At 57.9% G+C, this 18,513-nt stretch overlaps 1 protein-coding gene across 12 annotated transcripts in view; it reads right to left on the reverse strand.

Moving 5' to 3' along the window:
* Positions 1-2,755: 2,755 nt before the first annotated feature.
* CFAP46 (cilia and flagella associated protein 46) overlaps positions 2,756-18,513 on the reverse strand; it is a 95,767-nt gene continuing 80,009 nt past the window's right edge. For 2 of the 12 annotated variants that reach the window (XM_070470518.1, XM_070470522.1), the window contains 15 exons: positions 17,937-18,034; positions 17,446-17,522; positions 16,666-16,796; positions 16,246-16,373; positions 15,454-15,533; positions 14,765-14,926; positions 7,378-7,451; positions 7,196-7,256; positions 7,091-7,126; positions 6,529-6,631; positions 5,918-6,030; positions 4,898-4,979; positions 4,148-4,284; positions 3,970-4,050; positions 2,756-3,192 (listed from right to left, as the gene is read on the reverse strand). In XM_070470518.1, coding sequence (XP_070326619.1) covers positions 3,068-3,192; positions 3,970-4,050; positions 4,148-4,284; positions 4,898-4,979; positions 5,918-6,030; positions 6,529-6,631; positions 7,091-7,126; positions 7,196-7,256; positions 7,378-7,451; positions 14,765-14,926; positions 15,454-15,533; positions 16,246-16,373; positions 16,666-16,796; positions 17,446-17,522; positions 17,937-18,034 — 1,488 coding nt within the window. In that variant the 3' untranslated portion in view covers positions 2,756-3,067. Of the gene's footprint in view, positions 3,193-3,969; positions 4,068-4,147; positions 4,285-4,897; positions 4,980-5,917; positions 6,031-6,528; positions 6,632-7,090; positions 7,127-7,195; positions 7,257-7,377; positions 7,452-14,764; positions 14,927-15,453; positions 15,534-16,245; positions 16,374-16,665; positions 16,797-17,445; positions 17,523-17,936; positions 18,035-18,513 lie in introns of those variants that run through there. The other 10 variants (XM_070470520.1, XM_070470519.1, XM_070470529.1 and 7 more) reach the window with 10 other exon arrangements.

Here is an 18,513-nt window from a genome sequence, read left to right on the forward strand (position 1 = left end):
TGGAGAGGACCAAGGCAGGTGCCCTGACTCAGGAGGCCAAGCTCAGCGCCAGGACAGACAGAGGCCGGGTCTCCCTCGAGGCGAAGGCAGGGGCCACGTCCTGGGAGACGGACCTTGGTCTGCCTGGTGATGCTGTTCTATGGGATGCTGTTCTGTGGGATTCCATGAGCAGAAGGGTGCTGCCAAGGGGGGGGGGGGGGGAGTTGGGACCGCCCCTGGGGCAGATCATAGGAACACGAACCCCTGCCCGGGCTGGCCCAGCCCTACAGCCCACAGACCCCCAGCGATGAGGGGACCCTGGGCTCCTCACCCATTCAGAGACCCCCCCCCAACCCACTGACCCTTATTCTGGGGCACTGGAACTGTCGTGTTTGCAGGCAGCATGTCTGAGGGTAGGAAGACTTTGAGCAAGATTCTGACTAACATCTCAAAATGACAAGGCCTTTACCAACTGTGAAAACACCAGGAGCTCGCTGTGCGAAAACAGGAAATCTGAGTGCTTTTCTCCCTTTAATTCCCCCCTAAATTTCTTATAATAAAGCATACCGCTGAAAGAAACTCCATATTTTAAAAATATGGAAACCGCTGTTTCCAAGACGTAAATTCAGAAAGCAAGTTGAACTTTGAGGCGGGTGATTGACCAGCAGAAACCGACTGGTCCCATCCCTGGCTGCTGCGAGCCCCTGCCGCCGCACCACCCCGCCCCCCGCCCCGTCCTGGGTGCCGCACTGTCCGGGGGCGGCCGGGGCTCCTGAACGACCAGCTCAAGGTCGGGGAGCCTGTCTGGACTCTGGAGCTCAGCCTGGCCCTGAGCCAACTGCTGCTCAGGAAGGGGGAGGCTGGGTGGGGGCAGGGTTGGGGTCTCCAGGCGACGCTGTCCCCTTCCCCTGTGCCGGGGCACCCCATCACCCACCTGCGTCCTTTCTGGAACACACAACTTGCAGGCCTGGCCGCCCTTTCTCAAAGGGCCATGCACCGTTGGAATTACATTGTCTCCTATTATTACCAATAAATTCCAAGTGATCTTTTCTCTCCTTATAGTTTTTAGGGTTACATAAATTTCACCTACGCGGTTTTTCGTGCTTGAATATATTACAGAATGCCACTTGTGTTACAGCAGTTAATTGATACTGTGATTTGTCATGTTGCCGGGACATAACTCAGAGGGCGACTGAAGGCTCGGCTACACGGAACGGCACTCACATTTCTCACAGGAGAGACACGGCTCCAGGTGAAAAATGCGACGCTGCGCGGATGAAGTATTTCCAGAAGCTTTTATCCTTGTTGTCTGGGAGGGTGCCAGCATCTTTCTAGAGGGAAGCTCGTATTTCCAATGCTGCTCCATTTGAATTTATTCCCTGATCATTAGTTAGCGCTTTTTTAAAAAAGGGAAGAAAAAAAAACCCTGGAACAAATATGTGTGTATATGTTTGAAGAAAAGAAAAAAATCAAACACAAAAGAGGGGAATCATCACCTCAATATAATCAAAGATGAGCGCTTAAAAAACTTATGGTGAATTAATTATAGATTCACAGGAAGTTGCGGAAACAGCACAGGCAAACCAGGGGCCCAGGCTGGTGCTGGGATCGGGCGTGGACCTGGGTCTGCCGCCGTGCGTCTGTGTAGTGTGTGTGTGTCTGGGTTTCTGTCTGTATGTCTGTGTGTTTGTGCCTGTGTTGTGTTTCCCTGTGACTGTGTGTGTCTGTGTGTGTTGGTGTGTGTGTGCACGTCTGTGTGGCCAGGGCGCCGTGCAGTGTTCTCCCGTGTGTAGATCTGTGGCCCGGTCACAGCCCAGGTGCAGAATCCGGCTTCGCCCCAGGGCTTCCGTGGGCCGTGTTCTCCTCTCGGCTGCTCTGCGCTCTGAGGACGTTGTCTGACCACCACCACAGCGAGTGACCTTGGCGTTGGCTTCTCTGCTCAACACGATGCCCTTGAGGTCCAGTCCAGTCATGGGTGCTTCCTTTCCGTCATGGGCGCTCCAGCAAGCGAATGCACTGTCTGCTTAACCACTCGAGGTGGAGGCCTTTGGGTTGGTTCTAATTTTTGCTGTAATGGGATGAAGCTGCCAGACACATTCATACAGGTATGTTTGTGTGAACCTAAGTTTCCATTTCTCTGGGATCCGTGCAGAGGCTGGCTCAGGTGCTAATTGCACACACGGTTTATGAAAACATGCCAAGCTCTTTTCCAGAAGGGCTGCACCACTTTAGATTCCTTCCAGAGACACATGGGAGACCAAGGATGCCTGACGTGTTTGCTTTGCCATTTCCGGTCCCTCGATTCAGGGGAAACAAAGTCTTGGCCCGTCTCCCCACTGGTTCTTCTGCCTGCCCCTGCCACCAGCCTGTCCCCTCCCGGTCCCCCCAGGCCTGCGGAGCTGAGTCTGCCCTAGAGCCGTCATAGCACAGACTGGGCCGCCCCTGCCACGGGGCCGGGACATCAGGGCTGTCCAGCCCCACGCCGGCCACGCCACTGACAGGCATTTGCAGCGGACATCCCGGCCCTTCCCGTCTCCTCGGCAAAGCCCCACAGGGCCGGTGGGTCAGGTCCCAGGCTGGGCCCCTGGGAGTCCTGAACACACGGTCACCTCTATTCGGATGTGAGTCCCACCCCCGGGTGGAAAGCTGGGGCAGGGAGGCCCAGGGTCTCAGGTCACACGGCCACGCTCTCCCTGTGAGTTTGGAGGTACTGGCATCTGCGCCAGGCGGGGGGCAGAACCAGGCTGGTCCCTGCTTTGGGGGCACAGAAACACAGTTCAGAGGTAATGAAGCTCTTTATTAAAGCATTTGGACAGAATCGTGTCCTCATTAGGAGCCAAGGCATGAAGGCCTGGGGCCCCAGGGAGAGCCTAGAGAAACAAGGGGCCCCCGGGGTCCAGGCAGCTGTCGGGTGGGCCCAGGTACCCCCACCCACCCCTAGAGACTCTCCTCCATCCACGTGGCCCTGGCTTCACGGTGGAGACGGGCAGGCACCACCCTGTGCGGAACGGGGTGGGGGCTCCTCTGGGCAACCTGGCAGGGGTCTCAGGAGGATGCTGAAGACCCCCGAGAGCGGGCCGGGCACCCCTCACATGATGGCCTGGTGCGGCAGCCCGTAGAGCACCGTGTTGAGGGTGATGGGGAGCCGCTCGGAGCCCTGCAGCTGCGGCCGGAGCGCTGCCGGCCAGTCCTTCCAGGCGTGCGAGGACTCGTCTGGGGAGAGCGGATGGGCAGGCGATGCGGGCTCACATCACATGCAGGCCCCGTGAGCCCGGGGCCAGCCCGACGGAGGGGACGGCGCTGCGGGCCCTGCCTTCCACACTGCCCAGGTGTGGACACAGCGGAGCCACGGGCCAACCCCACCCACTCGCCCACCCGCTGGCTCCCTCACTCACACACACACACTCGCTCACACACACTCGCTCACACACATACTCCCATAGTCGCTCACTCACACACACACTTATGTACACACACACTTGGCTCACTCATGCACTCACTTGCTCACTCACAAGCGTTTACTGTTTGGCAACCGCCTCCCTGGCACTGTGGCCCGCAGGGTTTTAAGCTTTAAGCCCCTTCTGCACCTGTGTTGGGAGACCTCGTGAGCTGGGCTAACCCTGCTCAGCTGGGGCAGGCGCTCCTGTCAGCCTGCTGCCCGAGCTACCCTGTGCTGCCTGGCTCTCCGCACCAGAATCCATGTGGGGCGCTGTCACTACATGTGGACATTAGGGTTTCATTTGCGCTGGAGGAGTGGGTGGGTTTCCCCCCCAAGAGCACCCTGGGGAGCTTTCAGGGTTTGAGGACTTGAGCCTTTTGAAGATAAAGATGTTCTAGTCCTTTGTGTGTTCCTCCCTAGACACCGGATGCCAGATTTCACACAGCACAGGCTGTGGGCTGTAGGAGGCTGAGGGTCCCTGCAAACAGGAGAAGGGAGAGTCCCCCAACCCCGCGCCCGAGGGACGACGAGGAGAGCCCATTTCTAGTTACCGTGGTAGGCAGTTTCACTGGCTCCCACCTCCTGAAGCAGGCGGGTTGTTCTCCCGATCGGCCTGCCAACCGCCAACAGATCTAGACAAGAACCAGCCCTAAGATGGGCCGTCCACCCCCACAGGCCGCAGGAGGCCACATGGCTGCAGGACTGGACGGCAGTGCCGGAACCACTCACTTTCCCACAAGACCCGGGCCCGCATCGCGTTGTCCTGCAGGACCGTAGCCCACTGGTTCACCACGATGCTCCCAACCCCCACCAGGCTCAGGAGGATGGCGGTCTCGACTGGCTCCTCCAAGGACAGTTGGAGTTCACTGCAGGGGACCAAGATCATGGGCTGGCACAAGGGGTCCGGCCCGAGCCTCCCATCAACAGCCCGAAGAGCGCCAAGCATGGGGCCCGGTAGCTGGACTCACCATCCTTGAGCTTCTTGAAAAGTCCAGATTCCACCCGCCCACCCACCGCCAGCCCCCCTGTGCACACAGTTAAATGCCATTTAGCAAGAAAAGTCATCTCAGGGCACCAGCACATCTCTGGATGGCTCCCTGCGGGGGGGGGGGGGGGGGGGGGGGGGCAAGGGGACGAACGCCCAGCAGACAGTGGTCTGCAGTCCCACTGCCCGCAGCCCCCGCGGCCCTGAGGTATGTGTGACAGGTGATGTGGGGTGCTGGAGCCAGGTGTCCCCCCCCACTGCCCCCTCTGTCTCTGGTCCCAAGCTCAGCTGCCCGAGGCTCCAGCCAGGCCTGTGGTCAGTGCTGGCAGCAACCCCCCCACCCCCTCGGCCCAGGACTTTGCCAGGGCAGAGTCTGGGGGCAGGTCACGGCGGCCTGGCTGCTGTAGGGGGCAGGGTCAATGCCCCAGATGGACATCCACCGCTCACAGGTCTCCCCAGGTCTCCCGTTAGCTGCCAGAGGGGGCCCCGGGCACCTCCTGCTCTCTGAGGACTCCGCATGGCGCCGCACGCTCTCGCAGGACTGGGCCAGGTCCAGCAGCACCACCATCTGACACTCTGCGGTCACAGGCGGGGCTCAGCGATGGGATGCCCGGGGGTGGGGGAACCTTGTGGGCGGGGTGTCACCCAGGGCACAGGCAGCTGTGGAAATGCAGCGCCCTCTGCCCGAGGCTCAGACCGAGGCTCAGACTTTGGTCCATTTTCTGGGGCACACGGACAAGCTGGTCATTTGCCTGAGGGGCTCCACACCTTCACAGTCTCCTTAGGCAATCAGACCAGGCAAGGAGAGAGAGGCGGGAAGCCCACCAGGGGCCTGCTGCGGCTCCCGACCTCCAGGAGGGGTCTTGGCTCCCAGCTGCCCCCACGAGGCGGCGGCCTCCTGTGCCCATTGAAACAGGGCCTGGGCCAGAAATGGAGCACATGGGTGCGGGCATGAGAAAGCCCCTCGGCCGAGGCCGACCTCTGCTTACCTGCAGCAACCTAACTGTGGGCCTGCCTCAGGGGCCATCCCCAGTGGAGTCGAAACCTCCAGCTGTGAGCACAGGCTTGGCTGGGGATGAGGGTGGGGGTGGGGTATGGGGGCACCTGGGTGGGGTGGGGTGGGGTGATGCGGGTGCCAGTGGGCAGTGAGAAGAAAATGGGAAACGGGACCAGAGCCTGCAGTTCAAGTACAAGAACTGGAAGCGGGGGAGAGTTGTGACCAGCACCTTCCAGAAACGCCGGCCCAGCCCTCCTGGACTCTGAATGCCCAGTCCGAAAGGGTGACCTGACCCAGCTCCCGAGCCTGCGCTCTCAGAAATGGAGGAGGGGACGGAGGCAGGAGGGGCCTCAGCCCCACCCCCAGGCCCTGCTGTGCGGTCCTAAAGCCCCCAGCCCTGCATCAGAGGACCGGAGACACCTGAAAAGACGCAGGGGGCGTGCTCTGTCCTTGTGCTAATTCGACCCTTGCCCTGTGCGGGTGGGTTTAGCAGAGAGGCGGGCCTCCGAGGTCTCACCTTCCAAGTTCATGGCGGCCAGACTTTCCACTAATATGTGCGATAGGAAGTTCTCCATCCCGTAGAAGAAGAAGCCTGTGCAGCTGCCCAGAAGCTGCTCCCACTCGGCCTGGCTGCCAAGGCAGGAGAGGAAGAAGCCGGGGCGGGGAGGCGACGGGACTCAGGGCCGCCACCGTGAGCACCCTGTGCTGCGGTCCGTCCCAGCCCTCCCCCGGGCTGTTACTCTGAGAAGCAGCGGAGGAACCTTCCTGCAGCCCGGGAGCCCAGGTCCCCGAGGGCATTGGCTGGGACGAGCCCGACCCGCAGCTGGCCCCACCCCCAGGCCCCGCCCCGCCCCGCCCCGCCCCTCCCAGGCCCCGCCCCGCCGCCCCCAGGCCCCGCCCTCCCCGCCCAGGCCCCGCCCCGCCCCGCCCCTCCCAGGCCCCCGACCCTCGGCGAGGCGCCGCCTGGAGACTCTTGAAGCTGAGCCGGTGGGCGCGCACCTCCTGGGCCCAGGTCCAGCCGGGCGCTGGGATTCTAGGCGCCTCCGGGCAGGGAGGAAGGGGCTGAGTCAACAAGGGGGTCAGGGCGGGAGGGGACGGGTCTCCCGCGGGCGCAGCCCAGAGGCAAACCTGGGAAACTGCTGACTGCCCAGGTGCCCCGTCCATTTCCCAGTGAACGTGTCTCGGAATCGTTCCAAAATTTCCCGGGTCACGGAGACAGGAGTCAGCATTTCTGCAACCAGAATGGGATGGTGACCAGAATGGGATGGCGTCGAGGGTGAGGCCACGGGGTGGCCCTTGGTGCGGCAGGCGCCCGGGGCCTGGCTGCTCACAGGCAAGGAGCCTGGGGGAGTGGAGGGGTGGCGCCCCTTCCCTCCTCTGTGAAAACCAGCTCAGCCAAAGAGCCAAGGAATCGTCCCAGAGCCGCGGGGCCGGCCCCCTGCCACAGGTCCACACCTGGGGGCGGCACCCTGCCGACTCAGGGGTCCCTGTCACACGCTGTTGACCTGCTCGGGCTGCAGACGAGAGGGCGGGCGGGTCTCGGAGCACACGGCCACCGTCCCCCTTCCCCATGGGAGGTGTAGCAGGAGCTGGCCCAGGGCCACATGGAGGCAGGGCAGAGGCTCTGAGGCCAGCACCCAGGCCTCCATGTTCCCAGTGCTGGGGGCGGCCCGTGGCGGGGAGCGCTCACCTGGGCCTTGGGCCTCCTCATAGGGGTCCACGACGACTGGGCCTTGGTTAAGGAGAACTAGGCCCCAGGATCCGTGTCTGGGACGGGTGAAGCATCAAAGGATACACTTGAAGTTGTCCGAGTCGACGAGGACGCAGTGGGAGGGGACGATCCGGGGCATGGTGCCCTGTGAAGATAGGCAGGGGTCCCTCGGGGTGTGGCCTGCGGGCAGAGCTGGGCCGCTCCAGCCAGGGGCCAGGCCGCAGGCTCCCCAGGCCCTGGGGCTCAGCGGGGCCGGGACCACCTACCTTCCCGGCCTTCCGTGTCGCGCCTCTCTTCTTGTGGTCTTTGCCTCTGCTTTCCTTCTTCATGTTCCCTTCTGCTGAGACAGTAACAGGAAGTGGGGTCACGGAGCTAGACAGAGGCACAAGGTTTGAGTGCACTAGACACCACTGAATCGTTCACTTGAAAATGGTTAATTTTATATTATGTGAATCTCACCTCAGTGTAAAAACAAGCATTGAGAACAGTTGATTTTAATTTTGGTAAATCTGAAATGGCAGTAATTTCTCAAATGTAAAAGCTCCCAGGGCTGGGAAAGGCCTGGGCCAGGAGGTCTCAAGAAAGGAACAGTTGCCAGAGGTGCCCAGGCCTGCACGCCTGACCATTCACACACTACGCGGGGCGCCTGCCGGTATGCGTGCCGCCTGGCCCACTCACCGAGGGCGGGCACTGTTTGCTGGCTGCTCTGCCTCCTGAGAGTTTACACCGTCTGCTCCCTGCCCGTCCCTCTCCTGGTGGAGGGAACTGACCTCTGCGGAGGCCTCCAGGTGAGCACAGATGTAAGCGCTGACGTGGGGGCTCTCTGCCAGGGCCTGACCTTACGGGGCACACAGGAGGCAGCCTGCTCTACATTCAGATCAATTGTTTCATCAAGATGAGGGGTTCACTCCACTCCTGGCTTGCTGAGAATTTCTGTTGTGAACACATGCATCATCTGAGATGTTTACAGGTTCCTTTTCCCTTTACTCTCTTCACATGTGACATCTATAGATTTTAAGGTAAGATGGGGTGATGAGATGTTATATTTTTCTTTCTTTCCTATTCTTGAGCAGTTCAGGCGTCAGGGTCACCACTGGCCAGCAGAAGACAGACTTATTCCTTCTACCTGGGAGATGTGTACAGACTGACAAGAACAGTTTCTTGGAATTTTGGTAGAATTCAACAGAAAAAAAAAAAAATGGTAAAACTGGTATTTTTGTGGGGGAATGTAAATCTGTTGATCTTTCTTTCTTGGCTATGAGGCTGTTGGGGTTTTCTTTCCTTCGTGAGTCTGGAGTTCTTTTTCCCTAGGATGTTGTAAAAAATTTGCCTAAATTTTTGAACATATTGCCACAAAGTTGTTCACAATAGTCTATTATCTTAAATCTCTAATGCGCTTTAGAGTTTGTGTCTCTTTTATTTCTAATATTGTATATTTGTGCCTTTATTTTTTTCTGGATCATTCTCACAGAATGTGTCTATTTTACGAGGTTTTTTTTTTTTATTTTCTCAAACAACCAATGTTTATCTTTGCTTCCAATTTTGTTGGCGTCTGTTCATGTATTTTTTGTAGGCTTTCCTTTGCTTTCTTCGTTTTTTCTTTTTTTTGTTTTTGCTGTTCTTGCTCTAACTTCCCAAATTAGATGCTCAGCTTAAAGCCTCCAGCCCTTTTCCTCTCGAGTCTGCTGTAATCCAGTCTTTTTGACATTTCTGTGGTCACTTCTTCTGAGTCCCATACGCTGAGCTATTTAGAAGTCACTGTTTTAAAATTTCTGAAATATGGGGATTTAAAAAAATCCATCTTTTGGGAATTGACATCTGACCCAGTCACACATGGTCTCAGCCTGTTTCTCTAATTTCTAGACACAAGGTCCACGTGTCCATGAAGCTGGGTTTGTTAGCTTTGTTGCTCAAAGCCTGTCTGGGCCCTTCCTGCTCATGCCGGCAGTGCTGGTCGCGGGCTGGACTCACCCATCGCCGGCGTGGGCCCCAGCCTGGCCCCAGGTTCTTGCCACTTGTGCTTCCCCTGTTTGGGGCTCCTTGGTCACCGAGTGACGGCCCCGCCCCGCGGGGCCCGAGGCGATAAAGGTGGCTCCGCTGCACAGTGAGAAGGCGGCCCTTTCAGCGGCACCGGGCACTTCTCGTGTCTGTTCCTCTGCTTGCCGGCTGCCGTGGCTCCTCTCTGGTCAGGAGTCTGGCATCAGACAGCGCCGACTGGCACGCTCTGGCTCACTCTGCCTTTAGTGGCAGGTGGGGCCGCTCACCTTTTTGGCTCTCGATCTAATGGACGGGTCCCGGCACCTCGCCCCGCTGTTATGCGTGTGAGTCTCCATCACTGGCTGCTTGTAACTTGACTGAGGTCTTGGTTCACTTGTTTCTCTTGCTTATTTCCCCTCTTTATTGGTTTGGAATTTATACACCAGTTGTTTTTCTGTGGTTATCCTTAAAGGTTTGCCGTGAACAATCAACGTTCACAGAGCACTCCTCCAGCCTGAGGGTTCCCGGCTCTGAGAAGTCCTCACTCGGGGGTGTGCAGAATCCTTTTTTATCCCCACTCAACACTGCTTCGGAAAGACAGCTCACATTCATGTAGGGTGCTTGCTGCTTTATGGTGAGAGTTTGTGTTAGTGTTGCTGCTGCTGTAACAAATTGCCACAAATGCAGGGGCTTCAAACAACAGTTCTAGAGGCCAGAAATCAAAAGGGGTCCCACTGGGTTAAAACCGAGGTGTGCTCAGGGCCGGGTCCTCCTTAAGGCTCCAAGCACAATCGGCAACCTTGCCTTTTCCAGTCCCTGGAGGCGCCAGGAGCTCATTCCACTCCCTCCGTGCCTGCCCCCTGCCTGTTTTCAGGACCCTGGTGATGGCATGGAGCCACCCAGACAATCAGGACAATGGCCCCACCTCAGAATCTGTCATTAACCACACCCGCGAAGGCCCTTTTGTCATGTCGGGTCGCATCCTCTTGGGGCCTGGGGATCGGGAGAGGGACATCTCTGGGACGTTGTCCTGCATCACTGCCGGATGCCCACAGGATGATCTGCTCTCCCAGACAACGCTGGCAATGCAGAGTAGTGCAGACAGGAAGGCCCTCCAATAATGGTGTGCAGACAGCTGGGGCCTCACGTGGAAAAAAGAAAACTAAAGCTTAACTCACACTGTACACAAAAACCAGTATCAGGTGGAAGGTAGACAAAAACCTGAAAGGTGAAAAAGAGAGACATGGAGGACATCACAGAGTATCTTCATGGTCTTCAGGTAAGAAAATATATGTTTTCTTTTAAAAGACCTCATAAGCACGAAGTGTTAAGAGAAGATGGATACACTGGACTCTATTCAAATACTTTGTTCGCTGAGAGGTACCAGTTACAGGAGTGAAGACATGAGCTTGAGAAGGAGATTGGCAGTTCAGACAAGTGAGCAGAAAATGTATGCAGACCTAACGAACAAAACCTGGAAAACCCAAGGCAAAAACTGGCGAAAAACTAGAACAGATTCTCACAACGAAGACATCAAATAGCCCATAAAATGTGAAAGGGGTGGGACTCCCAGCCGCAGGCGTGCAAATGGGTGGGGCTTGTACCAGGCTCCACCCACCCACCCCACTCCTGCTTCTGTTCTGGGTGGGCCAGGAACCCAGGGTCTCTTCCACCCTTAATTTCTGGCCTATTAGTGTCGTTTGATTTAAGCTGATTTCCTTAAAGAAGCATGTTTGGGGCAAGGCCTTGCATTTCCATTCAGGCAGGGGATCTTCATCTTTTGATATGGGTGTTTTGACCTTGCACGGAGACTGATTACTGGGGTGCTGGGGTGCAAACACACCATCTTGCTGTTTCACTTCTCTTTGTCCTGTCTCTGCTTTGCTCCTTGTCCCCTCTTCCTGGCTGCTTCTCATCAGTCCTGCTGTTTATGATTCTCTTTCCTCCTCTTCATTGTGTCCCAGCTGTTTCTGTCTCTGTGTCCAGTTGCTGCGCTAACCGCTGGTCGCTGGCCACTGGCCGGTCAGCACATGACTCTCACCCACAGCCCTTGCTGCCCCACACGTTCCATTTATATAATGCTGTAAACCCCACCACACATTGCTATTAATTTTTAATGTCAACATCTCTTAAAGAGATTTTAAATTAAGAAAGAAGTTTTAATGGCCCACCCACCCTTTTCCAGCTTCTGGTGTTTATTCCTTTGTGTAGACGTTGACTCCCACCCTTTTTTCCCTGCCTGGAGAACATGCTCAGCCTTTCTTGTGGGGTAAGCAGGCCTGCTGGGAAGAATTCAACTCATCTGTTTCTGAAAAAGAATTTCACCACTGTTCTTGAGAGTTATTTTTGAAAATACCCACATTGATAGATATTTCTTTTTTTATTTCTGTAATAATTTAAAGACGTCCTTCACTACTTGTGTCGTTTCTGCTGAGAAGCCTGCTGTGCCTCTTGAGTTTGCTTCTTGATACACAAGGTGTCTTTTCCCCTTCAGTCCAGTTCAGTCACTCAGTCGTGTTCGACTCTTTGTGACCCCATGGACCGCAGCACGCCAGGCCTCCCTGTCCATCACCAACTCCCAGAGTTTGCTCAAACTCATGTCCATTGAGTTGGTGATGCCATCCAGCCATCTCATCCTCTGTCGTCCCCTTCTCCTCCCGCCTTCAATCTTTCCCAGCATCAGGGTCTTTTCCAGTGAGTCAGCTCTTCGCATCAGGTGGCCAAAGTATTAGAGTTTCAGCTTCAGAATCAGTCCTTCCAGTGAATATTCAGGAATGATTTCCTTTAGGATGGACTGGGTGGATCTCCTTGCAGTCCAAGAGACTCTCAAGAGTCTTCTCCAACACCACAGTTCAAAATCATCAATGTTTCGGTGCTCAGCTTTCTTTATAGCCCAACTCACATCTATACATGACTGCTGGAAAAACCATAGCTTTGACTAAACGAACCTTTGTTGGCAAAGTAACATCTCTGCTTTTAAATATGCTGTCTAGGTTGGTCATAGCTTTTCTTCCAAGGAGCAAGCGTCTTTTAATTTCATGGCTGCAGTCACCATCTGCAGTGATTTTGGAGACCAAAAAAATAAAGTCTGTCACTGCTTCCCCATCTATTTGCCATGAAGTGATGGGACCGGATGTCATGATCTTAGTTTTCTGAATGTTTAGTTTTAAGCCAACTTTTTCACTCTCCTCTTCCACTTTCATCAAGAGGCTTTTTAGTTCTTCTTCACTTTCTGCCATAAGGGTGGTGTCATCTGCATATCTGAGGTTATTGATATTTCTCCCAGCAATCTTGATTCCAGCTTGTGCTTCAATCAGTCCAGCATTTCACATGAAGTACTCTGCATATAAGTTAAATAAGCAGAGTGACAATATACAGCCTTGACGTACTCCTTTCCCTATTTGGAACCAGTCTGGTGTCTCACGTCCAGTTCTAACGGTTGCTTCCTAACTTGCATACAGGTTTCTCAGGAGGCAGGTCAGGTGGTCTGGTATTCCCATCTCTTTAAGAATTTTCCAGAGTTTGTTGTGGTCCACACAAAGGCTTTGGCATAGTTAATAAAGGAACTCTCTTGCTTTTTCAATGATCCAATGGATGTTGGCAATTTGATCTCTGGTTCCTCTGTCTTTTCTAAATCCAGCTTGAACATCTGGAAGTTCACGGTTCACATACTGTTGAAGCCTGGCTTGGAGAATTTTGAGCATTACTTTGCTAACATGTGAAATGAGTGCAATTGTGCAGTAGTTTGAGCATTCTTTGGCATTGCCTTTCTTAGGGATTGGAATGAAAACTGACCTTTTCCAGTCCTGTGGCCACTGCTGAGTTTTCCAAATTTGCTGGCATATTGAGTGCAGCACTTTCACAGCATCATCTTTTAGGATTTGAAATAGCTCAACTGGAATCCCATCACCTCCTCTCGTGATGCTTCCTAAGGCCCACTTGACTTCACATTCCAGGATGTCTGGCTCTAGGTGAGTGATCACACCATCATGATTATCTGGGTCGTGAAGGTCTTTTTTGTATAGTTCTTCTGTGTATTCTTGCCACCTCTTCTTGGCTCTTTTCCCCTTGGCTGCTTGCAAAATACTCTACCACTGGTTTTAATCACTCTGACTACAATGATCCCTTTGTAGTTTTCTCTGTTTCTTGTGTTTGGGATTCACTTAACTTCTTGGGTCTGCAAGATGATGGTTTTCATGAAATTTGGGGGAAAACTGGTCATTATGAACTCAAATATTCCCCCCGAGAAAACTCCTCTACAGGCAAATTCATTGCTTTACCTTATCCAGCAGCTCACTGCTGCTCTGTTCTGTTTCCCCCAGTTTTTTGGTTCTGTTTTTTCCCCAGTTTGTTTCTTTAATCTCTTCAAGCTCACGAGGCTTCCCTCCTGCCGTGCCGGCTGCAGCAATGCTGCCCAGGGCGTGTCTCTCCTCAGCAGAAGCTCAGTTCGGGTTCACTTCACGCCTTGCACGTCTCCGCTCACCACACTCCACCTCCCACCACCTCCTGACAGGTGGGTCCCAGGCCCAGGGCCTGCTTAATGGTTTGTTGGCTGACTCTATCACCTGCGTCATTTCCGCTGCTGCTTTTGATTGACTTTTTTTTGGGGTCTTTGAAGGCAAGTACTTTTTGATTGGATGTCAGACATTTCAAATTTTGCCTTGTTGGGTCCTGGATTTTTTTTTTTTTAATTCTTTACATCTGAAACCTTATTTTGAGACACAGTCAAGTTACCTGGAAACAGTCTGATGCCTTGAGGCATATTTTAGCTCTGGCGGTGGGCCTGACTCCAGCTCCCGTGGGTAGAGGCCGCACCCTCGGCCCCTGTGCCCGATGCTGGCGGCCATGAGGTTTTGTTCTGTGCATCGTCTCCACGCGCGCCTGCACTGACTCGGTCGCAGCTGGGGACGGAGGGGACCCTCTGTGTGTTTCTCCTCCCAGGATCGCCGTGTGTCCCCAGCCCCCCTCTGCTCACCTTGGGGAGACCGCTGGGCTCTGCCTGGGCCTCCCCTCACCTGCTGCAGCCTGAGACTCTCCAGGCAGAAAGCTGGGGCTCAGCTGCCTGTTTTCCTCTCTTGGGGATCACTGGGCCCACTGCCTGGTTGCCAATATCTGATAACTGGTGCTTCATGTATTTTTGTCTGGGTTTTGGTGGTTTCAGCTGGAAGGGCATATCTGGTCTCTTTCACCTCATCTTGGGTGAAAATAAAAGTCCAATCTCTTTAATGTAATTTGATGTTTATCATAGTGAAACATACATGCCAGAAACCACACGGCACAAATGTACCACCTGGAGGATGTTCACACGCCCTGCATGTCCGTGAAACAGAGTGACCGCGCCTGGCCCGCCCCTGCCCCCAGGCCAGGCCAGGCCTCCCCGCCCTCCCCTTTGCTGCCTCTCACCATCTAATCGATGACCAACTGTATCGCTGGCTGGTGACCACCAGCCCCCTCCTTAGAGACAGAAGTTTCTGAGGTCAGGAGGGAAGTTAGGGTCCTGCTGGGGTGCGCTGGCAGCTGTCAGAGCGCTGGCTCATGGCAGGTGCTCCCTAAGCGCCTCCAGATGCGCCAGGGCCGTGAAAAGCGTGGCGACTTTGACGACCGCCTCTTGACAAGAGCTGCACTGTCTTGCCGTGAGAGCCGCCTGCGCGTTTCGGGCGTCCGCCCGGCTCTCACCTGGCTCCTCTCTGCGGAGGCGATTGCGTAGCATCTGGAGAGAAAGCTCCCGGGACAGCGAGGAGACCAGCCCGCCGGCGAACGCGGACAGCCCTTCCAGCGGCAGCTCCAGCAGATGCCGGTCCGCGATCAGGAGGACGTCGTCTGCGACCTCGGGCTGCACTGCGCGGGGAGTGGGGTGGAGCAGCCGCTACCGCCCCCTGGTGGCAGCAGACCCCTGCCCCTCACCACCCCCACCCCCACCCCACGAGGGACTAGGCGAGGAGGCTGAACTGGGCACAGCCAGGGCCTGGACACCGCCCGGGTGGGGGGACAGCGTGTCCTCTGTGGTGCCGAGGGCCGCCCGTGCTCTGTGGGCACTCCTGAGGCAAGTGCTGGAGCCTCGGCTCCTCCCAGCAGGGAGCCCCTTCAAGGGACGGGCGGTTGTGCTAGCCCCGCTCCCAGAGGACCGTCCAGAGGGGACCGTGGCCGCTGGGGCAGCTCCGTTACAGGGAGTGTGGTGGTGCTCCCGGGACCCCACAGCTGCTCCGGCTGTCAGCCCCTGAGGGTGAGGGTGACATCGCCATGGTCTCTGGCCCTCGGCCTGCCGGGGGGCCTGAGGGTGGGGTGGGCAGCCGGAGGTTGCACACGGCCCGCCAGGGCACCGATCAGCACCACCCAGAGCAGGCCAGGCCCCAGGCCCCGCTCACCCTGGGACAGGGACATTTTCCTCTCCTTGTCTTTGCCCTTTGTTTTTCCAGAATCTGAAACCACCACGGGGATCGGTGCTCTGAAAGCAAAGGCACAGATTCAGGTTGAAGAAACCCATGAACACCACTGAGAAGGGGCAGTGAGTCCTCGGGGCAGCGCATCACGAGGGCAGCATCAGGGCACAAGGCTCCCCGCGCTCCCTGCTGGGGGCCCGTCTCCCGAGGCCGGGGCATGGATGTGAATACATTGAAATCAGGACGCTCTGACCTGCTGGCTAATCAGGGAGTCCATGCACTCCACCTTCCTTCCCCCCAAACCCAGATCCACAGGGCCGGGCCCTTTGCCAGGCTCTTCCCTCCCACCACACCCAGACCAGAGAGCAGCGGGGGTCCTCGTGGCAGGGACGTCCCCCAGAAAAGGTCTGGGGCGGGGCCAGACATCCCCCCGACGGCAGGCAGGCCCAGCTTTGTCTCCGAGGGCCCGTGCCCTCTCCAGGTCAGTGTGGCCCGATTCCGCACAGAAAGAAGCCCGGGGCTGTGGCCTCAGTGGCACAGCTCTGACCCTCCCACGCCCACAGCCAGCCGCTCAGCTCCCGCGGGGCTCAGGGGCAGAGGCTGAGCTGGCTTTTGCATGGAGCCCCCGCCCGCCCACCCTCACCCTGGGCGTCACACTGCCTGGGACCTGTGCACACTTGTGGGGACAGGGATGCCGTGACCCTCCACTCCCAGGGTTCCAGCAGTCAGGCTAGAACTCAGTGCCCGAGCCCCTCGGGAGGCGACCCTGGGCGGTACCTGGGCTCCGGGGGGCAGCTGAGCAGCGGGAACAGCGGCTGCAGGTACTGCTCCATGGACTTCAAGACCACCTCGAACCTCAGCAGAGCGCGGTCCTCCCCCTTCGGGTGCACGCCTTCCGACTCCTCCTCAACCCAAAGAACCGCCGAGGTCAGAAGGTGTCAAAGGGGACCCCCTGGAGCCCCCAGGCGGTGAGAAGGAAGGGGCCAGATCCTGCAGGCGATCCCCAGGAAAGGCCCCGCTCAGAGCCAGGGCACCCCAGCCCGCGGCACTCCTCTGCTGACATGGCAGGGGCATCTGCACCAGGCTTGGCTCAAGGGTTCAAAGCAGAGTTGGTGCCGGGTCTGGTTGGGGAGCCTGACCTGGGGTCCGGCAGTGCCGGGCAGTGGTCCCTGCCCTGCCCGTGGGCTCGGGTCTCACCAGGCCAGTGCTCAGGGCCATGTCCTCACTGTAGGCCTCAGCCTGGGCCTGCTCCCGGAACTGCTGGACACTGGCCAGCAGGCGGGAGAAGTCAGCGGGGCTCACGGCCACCCGAGCCACCTTGCAGGAGCCTGCGGAGACAGAGGCGCGTCGCCACACGGGGCCTCGCAGACCGCCCTTCCGGCTGAGAGCACTGCGGGTGGAACGCTGTGCACCGCCGGCCTGATGGGGGGTGGCAAACTATGGGCAAAGCTTTGGGACCTTCCCCAGAAGGAGTCAGCGCCAGAACCCCGGAGAGGGGACGGCCAGGGAGGCTGGGAAGGAAGGCGGACAGAAACTCGGCATCTGCAATGCGCCCGGGCCGCTCTGCAGGCACCGTGAGGGGTCAGCAGGGAACGGGGGTCTGGCCCCCAGCAGGGGTCAGGCTGGGTGGTGTCGCTCCTGTTGACACTCGGGAGCGGGGCACCAGGAAGTAGCCAGGGGGCCCTGGGACAGAGCAAACGGCTCTCCACCTGTGGTTGTAATGAATGGGCAGGTGGAATGAAGTGCTGAGGCTTAGGAAGGAGCTGGAGGGGGAATGTTGGGGGGGTCTCCCCAGTGGGAGGCACATGGGCCAGGCTCTGCTGCTTCCGCCTGATGCCCCCTCCCTACCTGGGAAAGATGCCTGAATGGGGGCTGGCAACCCCTGGGTCAGGGGAGTGGAGGAGCCTCAGGTCTCTGTCTGCCCCGCCCCCAGGGACGCCCCAACCCCGCAGAGGGCGGTGCTGTGGCGCGACTCACCCCCGGTCTGGAGTATTCTGCCTTTGGCTGCAGGGACAGACTTGGTTTTGTCGTAGGAGGCGCCATACAGTCGGGTCCTGTTGGCAGGACGGGGTGGGGTCCCAGAGGAACCCTGAAGAGGCCGACTCTGTGCCACCACCCCCCTCGCCGCCCCAGCGTGAGCCCCTCCCTTGAACCTCAGCCAAGTGAGGACGGAGCCACACAGCACCCCGCCCCCCACAGCGCTCTGCAGGCCGGCCGAGGCTGGCAGCCCGGGGTTTCTGCTGCAGTTCCACGGTGCGCTTTAGATCAGGGCTGTGTGCTGGCAGGAGGCGGCACTGTGCCAGGCCCCCCGCCGTCATACCCGTCAGCCTGGGCACCCTGGCAGAGGGGTGGTCCACCCGCCCCATCCCAACGGGCAGCCCACCCCGGCCCGTGCTGTGTCCACAGTGACCGCCAGCGCAGGGGGCAGGGCCCTGGGAGCAGCTGGGGAGCAGGGGAGAAGGCCTCACCCGTCCCTGGAGTGGTGCAGGAAGATGACCCGAACGGTGGGAGGAATGTCATTCAAGAGGTTAAAGTGCTCTTCCGTGACCCGGAGGTTTTGCCAAGCCTGCGGGTGAGCCTCAGGGTCAGTGCAGGCCGGCGGCCGCCGCCAGGGGGCAGCAGAAGCGCGCGGACCTCGCCGCGGCACCGCCGCGCAAGGCAGGGACCCGGCCCCGCCGAGAGCCTGGCGGCTCCGCCCCTCCGCTCCCCGCGGCGCCCCCGCGCAGACACAGGCCGAGGCCCGCAGTCAGTCTCCCAGCCCGTAGGTGGTGCGGTCCAGCCTGCCCGCGCCCCCGCCCGTTTGCTGCGGGTCTGCAGCAGGAGCCGCCGGCAGCCCGCAGACCACCCCCAGAGAGGAGCCGCTCACGCCCGCCCCCCGCTTTCTGATGAAATGGGCTTCAGGTCTGCAGGGGCTGACCCTTGTCCACAGTCAGGTCCCCTGCAGGGGGCGCGGGGGACGCCTGTTCCAGCGGAGCAGACGGGTCGGAGCAGGATGCTCCCCAAGCTGGGGGATGGGTCACAGGGGCCAGACCTCTTCAGCTGCAG

The sequence above is a fragment of the Odocoileus virginianus genome, chromosome 7 (assembly GCF_023699985.2).
Source record: "Odocoileus virginianus isolate 20LAN1187 ecotype Illinois chromosome 7, Ovbor_1.2, whole genome shotgun sequence".
NCBI classification, from domain to species: domain Eukaryota; kingdom Metazoa; phylum Chordata; class Mammalia; order Artiodactyla; family Cervidae; genus Odocoileus; species Odocoileus virginianus.